Consider the following 18,297-nt stretch of genomic DNA (forward strand, 5'->3'; position numbering starts at 1 on the left):
CAGCTCCATTGAGTCATGTGGGAAACAGTCCACACAGACTTTGCCCCTCGCACAAAAGCCTAGGAATGAGCTCCTGTTTTCCTCTGACAATGCAACAAGCACTGTTACACCCTCGCCTGTGAAAATAAGGTGTTTTTGTTTTTTTGTTTTTTTTCCTTTCCCCTGATAGGTCAGACCAATATATGTTCAGTTTAGTATAACAAAGTGGAAGCAGAAAACAGAACCATGGGAGAGTGTTGAGCTGCTGCGTGTTAAGAGGCAGGAAGGCTGCTGCTCAGATAGCATGTAATACAGTACTTCCCCTTGTTTAACAATGATGTTGGCCTAAATTCAAAGAACAAAGACACCTAAGTTGTGTGTTTTTGTGTGTGTTGTGTGCATGTGCATGTGTGTGTGTGTTTGTGTGTGTATGTGTTTTTTTGTTTCAGGATATTAACTGATATGATAATGTGTCAGGTTGTCGCTCATTTAAAGGTTTGTTTGAAGCATGAAGACTGAATTTTATATAAGGTTTAAGCTTGAATGATGTTAAACGGTTAAACACATTACACATGATACCCACATTAAATATGTGTGTTTATTACGAATGAAAAAGAGGACCCAGTGATGATATTAGTATCACTTTATAATACGGCTCGAGACTAAAGGTCTAAGTTGAATTTCCAGCGTATTTGACCTGAAGTAACAGTGTAAATACACTTACTGACAAATACACAAGTAATTTTAATTCATTCCGTTTTATTTAGCACCAAATCACAACAACATTTGCCTCAAGGGGCTTTATATTTTAAGGTGAAGGTAGTGCACTGTGACCCGAATGATATATGAGTGGGTTATTTCACAGTGTTCATCAGGGTGACAGCCTGGGGGAAGAAACTGTCTTAAAGGCGGTTGGTTTTAGCTCTGTCACCCCTGCCTGAGGGCAGCAGTTTGAACAGATTATGTCTGGGGTGTGAGGGGTCTGCAGAGATGTTGCCTGTCCGTTTCCTAACCCTGGACCTGTACAGGTCCTGCATGGAGGGAAGAACAGCATCAACGATCCTCTCTGCAGACCTGGTCGTCCATTGCAATCTGTCCTGCTTCGTGACTGAGCTGAAGCAGGCTTACATTATAATTTGTTTCATAATAGGTTTTATTTTTCTTAGACCCACTGTGACAGAAGAAATATATCAGACTGTAAAATTGATGCAGTTCTTTTAATAATTTTGAGTGCCTCGATCTTATCATAACTAAGGCATATTAGTGAATTCTTAGTAAACTAAAACACATTTAAAATACATTTTTGCATGAGTATATTGTGCTTGGTTTTCTAGCTCAGCGCTGAAATGTCCACTTTTGCTGATGATATCATCTTGTTGTCGTTAATCCAGGTCTTCTTTTAAAATGATCGTGCTTCAGCGCCTGTAAGAGCCGTGGCAGAGAATCGTTATATTTTCAGATTATTTATTTGTTCCGTCTTCATGAATATCACTTGAACTCTTAGAGGGACTTCCTTCAAATTTAGCAAAAAGTTTAACTTCAGCTCAAAGATCATCTCACTTGAATTTGTTGGACACCTGTTCAAGTGATTGTTAATGCAAATATATAATTTGTCAGTCACATGGCGACAGCTCAGTGCATTAAGGCATGCAGACATGTCCAGGATGAGCCACTGAAGTTCAAACCAAGTATTGTTTAAATGACTTTGTATGTGGCGTGGTGGTTGGTGCCAGATGGGCTGGTCTGAGTATTTCAGAAATTGCTGATTTGCTGGGATTTTCTCACACAGTCACCTCTAGAGTTTACAGAGAAATGCCTGAAAAAGAGAAAACACCCTGTGAGCAGCAATTCTCTGGTTGAGAGTGACTTGTTCACACCAAATGTTAGAGGAAAATCGCCAGATTGCTTTTATGCTGATAGGAAGACAACGGAAGCTCAAATAACCACTCATTACGACCAAGGTATGCAGAAGAGCATCTCCGCACATTACACCAGGTGTCACTTCTGTTAACTAAGAGCAGGAGCCAAGCCAAGTCCACATTGTTAAATAATGCCATGAATAACTAGGGCCAGTGAGTGTATATCCAAAAGGTCAAAGGTCTCAACAAGCATGAATGTAAGCTGCAACTTTACTGGCTTGTGGAGGAAAACAACACTATTTTAAACCTGTTATTAGCTTTAAAGAGAAGTGTTACACTCACTCACTGGGATTGCCACTCCCCGACATCAGTGCAAGAATGGAAGGACTGTTTGACATGATCCAACATTCTGAATATGGAAAAGATCCATGAAAAACTCATGTTAAACATGTTGCTTAGAGCTTAAAAATTGGATGTCTCACTTTGTAAAGTGAGGAACCATTACAAAAAGATATCTCCTTAAAGATGGAGTCTCTCTTGGTAAAGGAGTCTTGAAAATCTAATTTCCTAAATACATTTTTAAAAACTTATCCAGCTAACTTGAGGCTATTAAATAGAATAATTAATCATTGAGAAAGGAGATTAACAGCTTATTACATGCTGAGATGCACTGGACTGAGGAAGATTGTCAGATTATCAAATTAAAAGCAAATATAGTTTGACGGCTCCCTGGAAGTCAGGGGGAAAAAGAAAAAGTAAGCAGTTATTGAAAATGTGATAAGAGCCGCTCTTGACCTCATGAAATTACAGTCTGTATATTGTATCATTGTGATTATTCTCACAGTAAAAAGGTTGTCAAATGATGTGACTAAAATTGCCACATCACCTCTAAATCTTTACATCAGGGTTTCTCCTTAAGGGTTTCATTTTCACACAAAAAAGACAAGCATCCTCGTCAGGGATTCATAAAAGATTAAAAAAGATGCTAGTTTAATTTAGGGAAATAAAACCCAAAGCCTCTTTTTTTTAGCAGCTGGGAGATAAACTGTGGGAGGGGGTTGTGTGCTGCTGTCCCATAACTTTGAGGCTGTTATGATGTTCAGATTGAAAAGCAGCCACTGTAGATGTAAGACTTGTGTCGTTCATGTCTGTGTGCAAAATGTCACCGTCGATCTGAGAGGAAAAGGTCAGCTGTGCTCAGTGAGTTGTCAGGATGTAGATCAGACCTCCCGTTTGAGCTCTGCGCCTCTGTTTTGACTTCAGATATTTTTTGACTGATTTACCAAAAAGGCTTTTTTTTCTTTCTCTTAGAGTCTGTGTCACTGTGAAAGCTGCTGCTGATACTGCTGTTTTTAAACGTCTTCAGAATCATCCTAAAACCTTTGACTGTTTTTTCGGTCTGGTGCCCTGCTGACTCTGAGGCGAACATTATGGCAGGGGTTGGAGAAATCTGCCGCTATCACACATTTTAACCTTCTAACATAACTGCTACTCAAGGCTCCAAAAAACCTTAAACTATTTTTTTAAACAGAAAGAAGAAAATCAAATAGAACCATGTTTTGTGTTGTTTTTCAAAGTTTTTTTTATTGATTTTTGCTGCTTTCCTGTTAACAGAAAAAAAAGATTAAGAAAATGCATTTTAAAAAGCAATATGTGTGTGTTGAAAGTGAAAAAAAAATAATTTGTTTACGTCAGAGTACTTATGACCCCTGAGAATTAGAAACATAGATAAGCCAGTTTTCCAAGGAAAATATTAAACTAGTGATTCCCACACAGGGAGGCTGTCGGAGTCCTGACTGTGCAGAGAACTTAAGCCAGTGTCTGAATCGTCGTCGTTCACATTGTGAGTTTTTGACAACCCCCTTGCTTGCTCCACCCACCCGTTTTTTCTCTGCAAAGTGCTCATCATCCCCGTCTTAATGTCTGCCCCTTGGCTATATCTCTTCTTAGTGTCTGTCCCCTCCTCCATGCCCAAAGTGTTCACTTTCTCCAGCAAATCCCTTATCTCCCTCTCCCTCTCCCCGCAAATCTGCTCGGTCAGCTCTAAATCGCTCCTAATAGCTTCTAAATCCGCGTTGAAGCGCAGACCAATGTATAAACTGGCATTTAACTGCGTTTTGATCCTCTCTTCTTCCAAAAGCTGCTCGTTTTCTGGTGATGTTTCCACTTCGGTGCTGGGAAGGAATGGCGAGTCATCCCCAGACTCCAAGTTTTTACGTTGCAGCTCCTCCTTCCTCCGCTGCATCCAGCGGTGGTTCAGCTCATCCTGGATCTCCCCTGTGATCACATCTATAAGGGTTTCCTGCTCCCACAACTCCTCCTGTAGTCTAACCACTTCCTCACGGTGTCGGAAATACTTTTCAAGCTTGGCCAAAGTGTCAGAGGAACGCAGGTTTTCCACTTTGTGGCTGGAAGCCGCATCAACCAAATACGTATTTTGAACGTAATTGGCCCCGTGCCTTTTAATTCTGTCCATGTGCACCTTCGCCTCGCACCTTTCGATCTCTGCGTCCAGCTCTGTAATCCTCTGAATCTGCTGTCGGATTGTGTGATCCTGTGAAACCACAGAATGAACCAAAGTTTCCATCTTCTCCGCGCAGGACGCGTCTCTGCGCGCCGCCTTCGATCTCTTTTTATTGATCTTCTCCAACTTTCTAAAAGCTTTCCTGACTATCCGACGCTGTTTCTCAGGTGAGATGGAACTCACGGCACACCGCGCGGTCCCTTTCATAATACAGGGGCTCTGTTTGCTGAGCACCACGCGCGCCTCTGCGCTTCGGGCTCCGTGGCTGTCCAAAGACGCTTCGCTCTTCACCAGCACGAACTTGACGTTTATCTGCTCGTCTCCCCAGGCGACCCAAAGCCGCAAAATCCTAGTTTTGTTTGGCAAAATCCTCTCGCATCCCCTCCATTTCTCCACGATGCAGTAGGACTGTGCCGCGCAAAGCCCTTGTTGGGAGTTCTGGTCTTCAAGAAGCACTTTGATAACATCAGCGCAAGTTGTGCGCTTTGACAAGCCGAGGACGAGCTTTTCCTCTCGGCAGACCCACACTGATATCTTATTCCCTTCCGACTCCATCTCGCATTTCTGCTAAACTCTATCGCTTCTAAACAACAGTAGATTTAAAAATTTAAATCCGCTCGTCGAAAGAAAAGCTCCTCAGTGTCCATGCCAGAGTCCAGTGCATGCGCGCTGCGTCCTAGACGCATCTGCAAAGTTGCAGTCGGGACTGGAGGTGTCTCTGTCTGTGTCCATGGAGCGCATAAGTTAAGGAAAACACTATGCGCGCCGGTATTCCCAGTCCTGACTGCCACTGCTGTGATCACATGACCCCCCATACACACACACACTGTTTTTTGGTGGGATGAGCTCCACCTGGAGCCTCGATGCTGTTAAGAACAACGACCGGCCGTGAATTCTTTGATTTCCTGTGGCAGCTTGGAGGCTCACTGTGTTCTTCTGGTTTCTGTATCCATAATGCATCAAATAGGACACGAGTACCTACCTATATAGGAATGAGTACTTTATATAGCCTCATTATTACCTGGTTTACAGAAGATACAGGAAAATATCTTAGGATGGATTATGTTTTTATCTTATCTTTAATGACTTTGTATTTCAGATCTGGTTCAATATTAAGGTTATGTTGCTGTTAACTTTTTCTGTAGATCCAGTGAAAACAGAGTTAAAAGACAAAAACTGAATAAATAAATATTGGAGCTGAAATAAAATTGCTCTAACTGGCTTCAACAGGCTTTGAGGATTCTAAGACATCTAATCAATGACCTTGTGCATAATTCATGTATTTTGTGCAACACCTGAAAGAACAAGTTTTACCTGCAGGTTTTCTGAGGGTTTCTTTTTTTCAAGCATTAAATTCCGTTTATTTCCTACTTCTTAAGTGTCAGTACTTTCAATATCTTACTTCTAATTATAGTCATCTTTCATTTGACAGAGCCACATATCACAATTATGTGAACTGTAAACACTCACATGTCAAACAAATAAGTGAAACAAGAGGAAAAAGTTAGGAAGGCAGACACACAAATGCTCCTTCCTGTAGTTCAGAGCAATGAGCGGACTGTTACCTGCTGCTGATGGATCACACTTTGCATTCAGTGATCTGAATGTTCAGAGTCAGTTTGCCTGTGTTGATATGAGTGAGGGAGCACAGATATGGAACACTTCAGTTGCTTTACTTGAATTCATAATGTTGACCCTGTTAGCTTTTCCTTCGTTATGCTTATTCTTCCGATTCACGGCTTTCAAGTATTAGCCTTGCTCAGTCTTGAACTCAGGGACTTTACAAAGAAAGAGAATAAATGAGTATTCAGCTATGCTGTCAGGCGATTTCTGACAGATGTATTTACCTCTAGCTTTGCTGGTTTGCTAGTGCTCATGTGACAGCGTATGCCTGGTCTTGATGGATTAGGATGTTTATGTGTTAGTGGGTGGAAATTTTACTTTCCACATTACAATGCAAAGTCATATACATACTTACCAGCATGCAGTCCCCTAAATTAGTTCCAGCCCACATACCGGCAAAGATTAGCTTCACATAAAGATAAATTTCAGTTGAGTCAAACCCATGAGAACTGATTCATCATGATATTATTGTACCAATTAAATGGAAACAAAAACATGTGCATCAGTCAGGTGACATTTTTAAGTAGTACAAAAGTGTAAAGCTCCCATGTAGAGGTGTATTACTTTACACACTTAAACTACTAGTTTTCTTGAGCCTCTCTTAAGGAGCAGTAATCTTTATTCAGCTGTTCAGCAGTAGTTGGTCAGATTCCACGTGTATGATTTATAGCAGCACCTTATTTGAGCCCCTCCATCTCAGGTGCAACACTCAAAACTTTTTGGTTTGTGTTAGTAATAATATAAAGGCTGGTTCACTGAAATAGTGGTTTTCTGACTGTGGGGTCATCACTGGTGGGTACAGAACCACTAAATCCTAGCCAGGAAACCAGGGGAAAATATGGATGAATGAATAAGTATGATTTTTGGAGGGAAAATAAACAAAACACACTTTACTAATGCAGAAATCTGAATCCTTTTTATTTAAAAAAGGAAAAAGTGTTGACAGTTTGTGGGGAGTGGGGCTGAACTGTAACTGGTTTCTGAAGCTGGTGTGCTGGAAATAGCTTGAAAACCTCTGATTTACAAGGTTCAGCCAAAACATAGAAATCTGTAGGACTTTTATTAACCGGTGTCTCCCTCTTGTGGTGAGTCCTGTCATTACAGTGATGCATATTAAATTAAAATGTGAAAGAGGGATATGTCCAGATTTTTTTTTTTTTTTTAAAGAATGAAAGAAAGCAAAAAAGTGACAGGCTCCATCTACTGTTGATGTGAGGCTTTTGCAGTCAAGGAGTTAAAACTGACTCATCCACACGGCAAAGATTCAAGTGAGAAAAATAAAAGGAAGCAATCTTTTTCAGATTTATTTAACTTCAATATTGCGTACATACAAAGTATCTAGAAAGCTACAAAATATCTACTATTGTCAAGAAGGCATCATAATGTTACGGAGCAAAGACAAGACCATATGCAGAACACAAACAGAGCAGAGCTTCTTTTCTCTCCTTTGCTCCAACACTTTACTGTGATGGATATGAAAAGAGATCACACATCTGTACCAACAAAAGCCAAGATATAGTTTTATACAAAGCACCTTTTTACAAAGGGGGGGCTGAAAAAAATATGCACACTTAACCCAAATATGTAAATGACAGTTTACATTTCATGAGCTATATGTCAAGAATCAGTTTAAAGCCAGGTACCAGTACCTACTCTTAGCAAAAGCTGATATGCTTGTAGCCGCGATTCCTTGACTTGGCGCGTCCACTTTCCGGGTCAAAGAGTCCACCAGACATTCGTGCCATCAAAGGCGTCAGTCCTGCTGTTTTAGTGTTAAAATGTAAAAATGTACCAGCAGTGCAGCAGTAACATCATTACCATCTCACTGGGCTCGCAATATTACAGATAATGTCATCACAAAACCGAGTACGACTGTATACAAGTACAATAAGAAAACAGGAACATCTAACTGTAATCAATAAATGTGAACAGATACACAAGTAAACATAAAAGAAAAATAAAGTCCACAGTGTTCACAGAACTGCGGCAAAAATACTGAATCATTTAACTTTATCTGCACCCCCCACCCCCACCCCCAAGACATTGTCTGCAATTATTTAGAGCTTTGTTGATTAAACTACTTTAAGATGATTATAATTTCTGTAAGAAATAGTAAATGTTTTGAGTAATTATGATCCTTACAATGAAAGTATACAGATTTAAACACGTAAAACAATCTTAAGTTTCATTTTTAGAGTCTGTACTGTAGAATTAATATTAAATAAACATTCTTTTTTTTCTTTTCTTTTTTGTTCTAATGGATAAAAGCTCGTGTCGGTCCCTGCCTTTTCGCCATCACAGCTGTGACATTGTGAAAATCTTGCGTGGCCATGGGAAAGAGGAAACCATCATGCTTCCAAAAAAGCCTCGTTTCAAAACAAACAAACAAACAAAAACACTTGAACCTGCAAGTGTGCACGAAGCAGACAGCTTCAGTGTTTTTCTGTTGACATCCTGCATGCAGTCAGTGGCCGTTCAATATTAGACAAAATCTTTAACCTCAAGCGAAGAAATAGTTGGGTTTGAGAAATCAATTTACAATGTAATAAAAATGAATATCATTTATTTCTTCTCCTTAGTAACCATGTTCCCCTGCTGTCGTTACAGTCCTTTGAAAGGCAATGTGGTGATTTGTTTCACTTATGTCTTGGTTTTGTTTCTTCTTCTTCTTCTTTTTGGTCTGGCAACATTAAATTTATAATTTCTGTTTGATCTTTTTCTTTTTTTGAAGCTGGAAAATCTGAACCAAAGGCACTTCCTTGCTACCATGCAGGACACAACAATAATTGACTGTATCTCTGTATTTTTGGTCTTCTGCGACAGGAAAGGCAGTCAGTCTTTTTATAGTACACTCTTAGAGAAGGAAGGGAAAAAAAAAAAGAAAAGAAAGGCTGATATTTTAGGAACATATTACAGCGTTAGAGGAAAAATAACCTGTTTCTGAGCTTAAATTTGCAAACGTAATTGAAGATAAGTGTACTGCCTCTTTAAAAAACAAAAAAACCCAGGAACAACAAAAACTGTATTTGTAGGAGTGTACCAATTTCGAGAACCGTGATTTCTGAGATGTGAAGATGTACCAAATAATACATCTGTAAGTTATTTCTGCCTGTCTCACACAAAACTAATTTTAGACTTAGAAAACAGGGTAAATGCAGGATAATGTTAGAGTATACTCTAAGGCACTGTACACTTAGGCTTTGGCAGATTTGAATTGTGAATTTTTTTTGTTGTTATTCATTTATTTTACACAACGCAAACACAATGTAGAGATCACAGTTTTAGTGGCATCTTTTGGAGTTCACATACAGTTTGTATGTGTTTAAGGCTCGGCAATCAGCGTAGGCCACAGAAACATGTGAACATAGCGTGACCATGAAGGCAGCAACACTCTGGCTTGGAGTTATCACGCGGCGATCCCAGAGGGGGTAAGGAGTCTTTCGTGTTGGGAGGGGGGCAAAGCCACAGCATGCTGAACGACGCACTGCTGTCTACGATTTTGTAGTGTCTCGATGGGTTAAACAGTTTTTTAGGTTCTTTTTTTCTTTCTTTTTTTAAAGCGCAGAATTAACAGAATAAACGCAAGCATCACTAAGGCAAGCACAGGAAGGGAAACAAAGTGCTTTTGGACCAGATACGAGTCCGATTAGAGTGATTTTTATCAGGACTCTCACCCTATTTAAAAAAAAAATCAAAAAAAATCTCCTGCCCATTGTCAAAGATTTGTTTGCAGTGCTGAAATGCTTAGCAGGCGGTGAGACTTCCTACATTTACGGAGCGGATGCAGGCAAACTGTTTGTAGTGTTTTCACAGTGCATTCATTCTGGTGTCTAAAACTTGGGAGTGCTTCAACAGGGATAAATATTACCGAAAGCTTAGTTGTTGGCGTTCTTATGTAGTAATTTCGCAACATTTGTAACCACCTGCTTTCGGCCACTGCACGTATAGTGTTGTTCTGTTTCTTTGGAAAGTTTAACAGCTGTGTGTGTTTTCGTGTCTGTGTATCTACAGTATGTATGCTCACAAATCATGAAGTACAGACATACAAAACAGCCTCAGACATATTACACAGAGCGCAACCAGGCCGCTGATAGAAAAACAAAAACAGGCCCGTGTCCTTTTGTCTTTTTTTTCCTTAGTCTACATTAACAAAGCAGAAAAAAACGACACACACATTTTCATTTACCAAACACATCCAGGAAACTCTTTAAGGATGGCCACATTTATACCCGACAGAGACCAACATATTTAAAATTCCCATATTCAAACATTAAAACAACTGTACCGCAATTCACAGCTGCAGTCAAATAACAAACACTTATATTAAAACAGATTTATAACAACCGACTCCACCCGATACCTTGACCAAAGAGCGTTGTAGGTATGACTTTCATGTAGAGGCACTGCCACTTTTGTTTTGAGGTTGGTAAGTCTATGAAAAGGAGAAGCTCCAAGCGGATTCATTCCTTCACCAGTCTGTAGATGTGATGCTGCGCGCCGTGCTCACTGTTCGAAACTTCAAACACGCACGCCATACATAGCAACGTCTCCTGGGTGTCCCTGTTTGTCACCACCTGCAAGAGAAAGCACTTACTTTAGAGGAGAGAAGCGCTGCACAGCGGGAATTAAACAGAGAAATGGATGCCGCAAAGGATGGTTACCGAGTTTGAAGACGTGGACGGAAAACTGAGCAAAAAGACGGATGCATGCATTTTTCTTGTTAGAGTTCTGAAGCTGTGTGCGCGCACGGTTAAATGTTCGGTACCAGTTTAAAATTGGCCAAGAGAGCCACTTTTTTCACTCTTTTATTTACAGGAGGTTTTAAGTGCAATTTAGACTCTCTGACGGGGGAATATGTTTTATATATACAACTTGTTAACTACCGTGCACCACACAGTCAGTGGAATGTGCATCTATTCATTTGGAGCTGTGGAAAATGTATATATACTTTTATCCTTGACTAATCCGCTGCTAAGTCTCTTTCAGAGTGCTGGAATTGCAGCTACTCAAGAAGAGAACACACACCAAGAATACCTGTTCAATCAATAAAGTTAATTTCACTTTAATCTGCCGACAAACTAAAGTGATTTCCACATCTCCTGTTTGTTAGGCTGTGGGAAAGTGAGTTATGTTTTTTTTTCCAAAGTAACCTTTCGTGTTTAATTTTATCCAGTTTGAAGTTTCAGAGCTCTAATGTGAAGCTGTCACCTTATAAATAAACAGCAGCACTGAGAGTGCACACTCAGCAACAGAAATAATCAACTTGAATTAAAACGTTTATTCTACCGCTCTCTGCGCTAAATCCCAAGATTAATGATTTTAGCAGCATTCATTTTTTTTGTCTCATTGGCAGCTGTGCTGGATTTTACTGTGATTTATAGATTTTTATCGCCATTTTATCAGGATCATCATCTGTTAATGTCTCACTGTGACTCATAGGAATCATTTTGGGTTGAAAAGTCATATGATGCATGGAACCAACTTCATCTCCGATTAAAGTTTTAGGTTTTGTCAAGCCAACGAATGCAAAGAAAGCCTTCAAAGTATCCACTGGATAATTAGTGCAGTGATTAATATGTTTCAGCTGGGAGCAGATTATTTAAGTCTGATGCAGTGAACAGCTTCTCACTTCTTAAACAATCATACTGGAAAAGATATTAAGTGATCAAAAAGATGTTATTGCGTTTCAGAAGGGTCGAATGATTGAGCTGAATCAAGCAAAAAACACTAAGGAGATTCCTGTTACTTCTTAAATTTAGTATAAGCACGATTAAAACCTGGAAGGACAACAGTGGGGAACAATCATCTGTGAGGAGGAAATGTGGCTGGAAAAAAATATCTTGAATGATCGTGATCAGAGATCATTTACATGTTTGGTGAGATCAGATGATTAAAGAAATATATAAATCAACAGTAGAATTCACAGCTATGTTTAAAACCACTTCCCAGTTGGAAAGGTCACATTCCAAGATAACAATAACATCGGGCTTAAATTGTGAACAAAGTGGTTCAGGGAACATTAGACATGATTTTCACACATGGATCGGACCGCCACAGAGCCCAGACCTCGACCCCGTTGAGAGTCTTTGTGCACATGCTGAGAGAAGACTTTTCGCAGAGAACCAATTCTGCCGTCATCAATACAAGACCTGGAAGAATTAATGCAACTCTGCATGGAAATAAATGGTGTGACACTGCATAGGCTTTGCATAAGGAGGTAAATGTGTCGAATCACCAAACCTACAGGCGGTCCAATCAAATATAGAGGCAGTGCATTTTAGAGCACCCTCGTCTTTATCATCTCAAAAAAACAAACAAACAAACAAACAAAAAATCAGAAAAAGCTTCTGTTAAAAAAGACTTTTTGGTAACATTAAAGCAGAGTTGAAAATTGACTAACAAATAATGTTTCATGATGTCTGTCTCACGTTTTTCCATTTCCATCTTACTGTATAGAAAACTGTACAACTGGTGTTGAAATGTAGGGAACTTTGGATGCCTCAGCACACACGCTGCATTATGAAAGGGAATTCATTTATGCTCAGGCATACTTTATACATTAAACTCTTGGACCTTGATTTCCAGATATCAACTAATCTTTGAATATAAACATGTTATTTAAGGGGAAACAATGTGAACAGTAGAATTTATTAATATCTAGTAGCATGAATTGAAACATCAAGGAGGAATGCTTCAGTAAAACCTCAGCACAGCGTTGAGCCATCCCTCGTTTTGCACAGGCCAAAATGGAACAAGAAACCAACAAACCCTATGTTTTAGGGAGAAATACACAAAATTTGCTGCAGCTGCCATTTTCCCTCTATTAGGGTTACTTTGTATTCATATTGGGCACAGTGGAAAAATCTGAAAAATGAAAACACAACATTAGGATTCAGCAAGAAGCAGAAGAGGAAAATATGCTTAGAAAATTATAATATCAATCTATGAAACATATTTTCGGATCCTTCTTCCTGTCTCATGCTACTTATATGTCTTAAAAGAACTGCTGGGCTTTTAAAAATAATCATGTATTAAGTCTAACATGACTCATGAGTTTATTTAATGATTAACACACTATTAAGATGGGTTTTTTGGGAGGGGGGCTGCTTGCACACCCCCTGGCCTGGGTGCTTTCTCCGCAGTGGTGAATGACACTTTAAGACCCCATGTGATGCCAATAACAGGGTTTCCTGCCCTCTCTTATCCTCCCTTTCCCCTGCAGATAATGAGGGTCCTCACACTGTGTTTCATCCCCTGTGGAATGAGAGGAATGTGAATCCAGGCAGAGGAACACATCTCAAGGCCCAGTGAAGCCCCCCCACCGCCCTCACTCAGATTTTTTTAAAGCCAGCTGGAGCCACCAGCACATCCTGACAGCAAAGAGAAAAACACTCCCAGAGAGGGACGTCGCCCACTCAGGTCAGTGAGGTGATTACCAATAAGATAGTGAAGTTCTCCAGCACACTGTTCATCATATACTTCTCCGGCAGATGTTTTAGCTTATGGATGAAGTTGATCATGTATTCACACATGGGGGATCGACTTATCCGGTAGACAAAACGTCCATTTTCAAAGCGTGCATATTCAGTCTGAGGGGAAAGAAGAACAAGCAGCGCACATAAGAAATGTAAAACACACAAACAAACCCCAGGAGGTAAAAAAAATCCTGCTTCTCATTTTAGTTCATACCTCGACTTTCTCCACAACCTGCTTGCCAAAGGAGCAAACTTTTGTCGAACATGTGATGGTCATGTTCTCTGGACTCTCATACTGACTGGTGACGCCATAGAAAGATCCGGTATCATCTTGAATGTTGCAGTTTAAGTCAGCCTGAGGCAAAGACAAACAATGAAAACACTGAGCGTCAGAGAACATTTTCATTTTGTTACAATGTCCTTTTGTACAAGTCATTTAAAAGGAAGGAGATGAACAGTTTTAAATGTGTTTTCTACTGAAATGAAAGGCTTGGAAGAATACTTGTACTGAGAGAAAGTCCAAAAGGTTGCTGCTTTTTCATAAGATTAAAAAAATACTCAGAGAAAAATAAGGCTGAGAAGCAACATTTATTTGGGTGTTTTACATCGCAAGTTTTGATCGAAGGCAACCGTGTTTGTGCCCCAATCAAAATCAATAGGGAAAAACAACAAACATTAAAATATTTAATGCATCCAAACCCTTAAAGAACTGTGCCATTTAATACCAAAATGGAAAGTTTAGGAGTTTAAAAATATTGGATCTCTAAATACCATCAAATTAAAATAAAACACACCTATATAAGATTTAATTTTTTTTTACCAATACCTTTTTCATTTTTAAAGAATTAAAAGCCAAGATGGTGCATAGGAAATTGTAAAATGCCACTTTAAAGATGACCACGTTTCCATGTAATCTTAAAGCCAGTTTTGGCATTTCTGTGAAATTATTAACTGTATTAGAGATGTGGTTCAAGGACTTATGTGAGCATACCAAACGCATACCAATTCTAAATAGGTTACCATTTAGAAGTAAAGATAATAAAGTACGTGTTTGGAGCGCTTCAGTGACAAAATAAAGAGCGCTGTACTCCAGGACGACATGGACATAAGAAATGGAAGAACTATTCAGAGGTGAATAAAATACAAACTACTTGTATCACTGGGAAAATTAAATTAAAATAATAACAACAATAAAAAAATATAATAATACATTTTAAATATGTTAAGTTATCTGGATTTAAACTATAACCGCTCTTCTTAAGCAGTAAAAAAGTGGATTACAATTCAATAATTAAATTTTTGGGTTGTTTTTTTTTTTTTTTTTTTACATACACCACTTACAGGAGTTACAGAGAAGCAGAAAGCTCTTCATGTTTTTCTCCATTGTGTACTCTCAACATGCACATTCAATCGACTGCCCGGAAACCAGAATGTCTCATTTTGTTAAGTGCCTCGTCTTTTCTTCTTCCCTCTTACCCTGACTGCACACACAAGAAAATGAGAAGAGGGGTCCAACATTTGTGCTTTTAGCTCCATTTTTGGTCTCTACCAACTGCTGAGAGAAGTATTTGGCTTTTTTGTTACAAGACAATTGAATATGTTTACCAGCTGCTGATAAATATCTCATATGTGATATGGATGATTTTTATCCATAGGTTTAGCTTTACATCCATCCATTTCCTTATGCTTTTCCAATTCAGGGTCACTTTGGGGGAGCTGGGGCAACCATTCACACATGGAGCCAATTTAGATTAACTAATTAACGCAACATGCATGTCTTTGGACTGTGGGGAGAAGCCGGATTACCCGAAGAGAACATGAACACTCTACACAGCTGGCCAATGGATTCAAACTCAGGACCTTCGTGCTGTGAGGCAACAGTGCTACCCACGGCACCACCGCGTCACTCTGTATTACTCTGTATTACTCTGTATGAATAAAAACAACATCTCTTTAACTGTTACTAGAAATATTATGATGGCGTTCAGATATTAATTCAAACATTTTGACATCATTTTATACTGTAAGATGTGCACAGTCGGTGTGTCATGTAGCTTTTTGAAACGGCAAACATCTGTCTGATCAGGGCTGCTGAGCCCAGCCGTGCACATCGCATAAAAAATGAGAAGATCCCAGCCACATCTGAATAAGCATGTTAATGTGCCCATATTGGAAGAAAGATTCTAAAGAGGATTAAATGAAGTTACGTTAAAAGACTGATTTACAAGGTTGAGCGGGTCTGCTCCTGGAGGGCAGCCTCTCTGTGCCCTGAACATCCTGTTCATTACGGACACAAAAAGGGGAGACATCCTCCTACAACATTCTCCTCCTTCATTAAGCAAAGCAGTTATACATTCATTATTGTGCAGATTCTGCCTTTCATTTGAAATTTAAATTTGTCGGTCACTTCAAAAGGAATTTGAGGGGACTTGGTCCAAGTGCATACGGTCCTACTTTGTTTGCTGCCGCTAGTTAGCATTTTGCATCAGGGAGGAAATGCATGCAATGTTTAAACAGCCATTAGGAGTGCAACCAGGTCACTCCATTGTTTGGAGATATTACACTGAATTAGTGGGTGCTTTGATCAAAAGCTCTCCTGCTATGCAAGTCCAAATATAGCAGAGTGCATTCTGCAAACATTGAGAGCAATCTTCTCTGTGTAGACTGATTACACCCAATCACTAAGCACGAAGCAGAACGCACTGTTACTAAACAGGATTGTTTGATCAAATTTTTCACAATGCGCAAAAGGTTACAGTGAAATTAATACTTATGTATGGAGAGCCTAATCAAGCTGCAACAAAGCATTTTTTTTATATCAGACACTCATCTTCTCATCAGCATTGCTTATAAATTACACTCACCCAGAATTTTATAAGGAAGAAGGAATTCTGGGGGCCTTTTGCGTACAGCTCCTTCAGTCCGCCTTTCTTTTCTGGAAATTTATCGTAGATCTGACGAATGTCCACTGACTCCAGCAGGGCGTCACTGTAGGAATGATTCGTCTGCCCGATGTGCACAAACAGGTGCTTGTTGTACTGAAAGAGTGAAATGAAAAATGATTACAGATGGAAACTTTGTTTTTGTATTAAAAAGATGAAACTATTTAAAGTCGGATTCTTTTGTTTTGCAGCGTGAACTCAATAATAGCATACATGAAAACACATGCAAAATGAGCACGTATCAATATTCACAAAGCCATCAGCACAGAAAAGTTTACTGAAGCAAAATAAGCCAGATCTGATGTGACAGTCCTGAAGTAATCACTGCAATAAGCAAGTGGTAGCCAGGATTAGACAGGTAACGCACTGGGATGAGAAACAACCCTCTGCAACATTGCTTTTTTATTAGTCACTCGGAATAGTTTTGAGCAACTTTCCTGTTTTATGATATACAAATTGGGTAATAACATTTATGTTTCACTAACCCCCAAAATCAACTGATCCCCTCATTTGTATTAAACAAAGCTGGAAACAGCAGACTGCTTCAGCCACAGGCTAGAAGCTCAAATTATGATTGCGCAACTGTGCAAAACGATGTATTTTGTAAACAAAAACATTTTTCGTAGACAATCTTACCACCTTTACTCACATAAAAATCTAAAAATGTTTCTACCTCAGCCAAGTTAAAATGATAATATTAAACAAAAGTGCTTTGCTCATTTTTTTCCCCCCCATTTGATTTGGTCCATTTTTTAAACTTTTAAATGAAAATATCTGAATTTGGTTTGACAATGTGAATAAAAATTAGGGCCGGTTAAAGCTCAAACCCATGATGGAGAGCCAAAAGTAGATGAAACAGGAGCAGCAAATCACAGAAAAAACATTTTGTTTTCAAAGGTTTGTTGCCCTCTTTGTGACCGTCTGAAACTCTGTCACGTGGTGCTGCACTTCAGTGTAAAAGCTCACAGAACGGCGTCTCTAGCACACAGCCCCGAGCGCAAATGCAATATTTTTAAGCCTCAAGTTGCATTTAAGATTAAAGGCTGTTTCCATGTTATCAATGCAAAAGACTGTTCACTAAAATGAAAAACAAACACATTGTTAAAGAAATCAAAACGTACGAGTCTTGTCTCTCTCTCTCTCTTTTTTTTTTAAAGGAACTGATTAATATGCATTCATTCATTATTTCTGCAGGTCTCCGTGTCTTGCATCAAGCCAGCCTTTTGCCCCTCTCAGCTTGTTTTGGCCTCTTCTCAGCTGACTCTCTGCCTGGGAAAATGTCCCAGTGTATTCATAGAGGAGAGGACTGGGTGATAAGAGGTGGGAATGAACACCAAGAGATAGTGAAATTTCATGCTTTGGTATAATGCTTTCACTCACAGAGTCTGGGTCTCTCTGCTGCTCTAGGAAGGCAGAGAACTCCACCAGTCTGAGTTTAGATGTACCGATGGAGCGGCCCTGCCATGCTGGCGCCGTGGGTGCTGGAGCTGCTGTGGGCTCGAAACCTGCAGAAACACCAGAACAACAAAATATTCATCTGTTCTGCTGGTTGTTTTTCCAGCAGAGCATGTGCACGTTCACTGAAACACTAGTTCACATTAACCTCGTTTCATCAGGTTTGTTTATGACACAAGAAAATGAATTTAATATCTTAGTGCAGATTCACAGAAATCTGACGTGCTTGATTTGGAAGGAAATGCATGCTCTATAATATTTCATTCATCTCTAAGGAGACATCTCTCAATTTTATTTTTTTTTATAGACAAAAAAAAAAATTCTGTGGTGAATTCAAAAGAGATTGCAAAAATATTTCAAAACAGAAATAATGACAGCGCACCACAGATATTACATTTTTATTGGATTAAGAAATTAGGGTCGAGATATTTGAAAAGACA

General features: G+C 39.3%; 2 protein-coding genes across 9 annotated transcripts in view; both read right to left on the reverse strand.

The window, feature by feature from the left end:
* Window positions 1-3,439: 3,439 nt before the first annotated feature.
* rassf10b (Ras association domain family member 10b) lies at window positions 3,440-5,150 on the reverse strand. The gene has a single exon (XM_003442372.4). The coding sequence runs from the start codon at window positions 4,915-4,917 to the stop codon at window positions 3,592-3,594; it is 1,326 nt and encodes a 441-aa protein (XP_003442420.1). The 5' UTR covers window positions 4,918-5,150; the 3' UTR covers window positions 3,440-3,591.
* A 2,123-nt stretch (window positions 5,151-7,273) lies between these two features.
* Window positions 7,274-18,297, reverse strand: part of tead1b (TEA domain family member 1b) — a 51,561-nt gene continuing 40,537 nt past the window's right edge. For all 8 annotated transcript variants that reach the window (XM_005467009.4, XM_025906233.1, XM_005467008.4 and 5 more), the window contains 5 exons: window positions 17,783-17,907; window positions 16,325-16,498; window positions 13,675-13,815; window positions 13,422-13,574; window positions 7,274-10,559 (listed from right to left, as the gene is read on the reverse strand). In XM_005467009.4, coding sequence (XP_005467066.1) covers window positions 10,446-10,559; window positions 13,422-13,574; window positions 13,675-13,815; window positions 16,325-16,498; window positions 17,783-17,907 — 707 coding nt within the window. In that variant the 3' untranslated portion in view covers window positions 7,274-10,445. The remainder of the gene's footprint in view (window positions 10,560-13,421; window positions 13,575-13,674; window positions 13,816-16,324; window positions 16,499-17,782; window positions 17,908-18,297) is intronic.

The sequence above is a fragment of the Oreochromis niloticus genome, linkage group LG1, assembly GCF_001858045.2.
Source record: "Oreochromis niloticus isolate F11D_XX linkage group LG1, O_niloticus_UMD_NMBU, whole genome shotgun sequence".
NCBI classification, from domain to species: Eukaryota; Metazoa; Chordata; class Actinopteri; order Cichliformes; family Cichlidae; genus Oreochromis; species Oreochromis niloticus.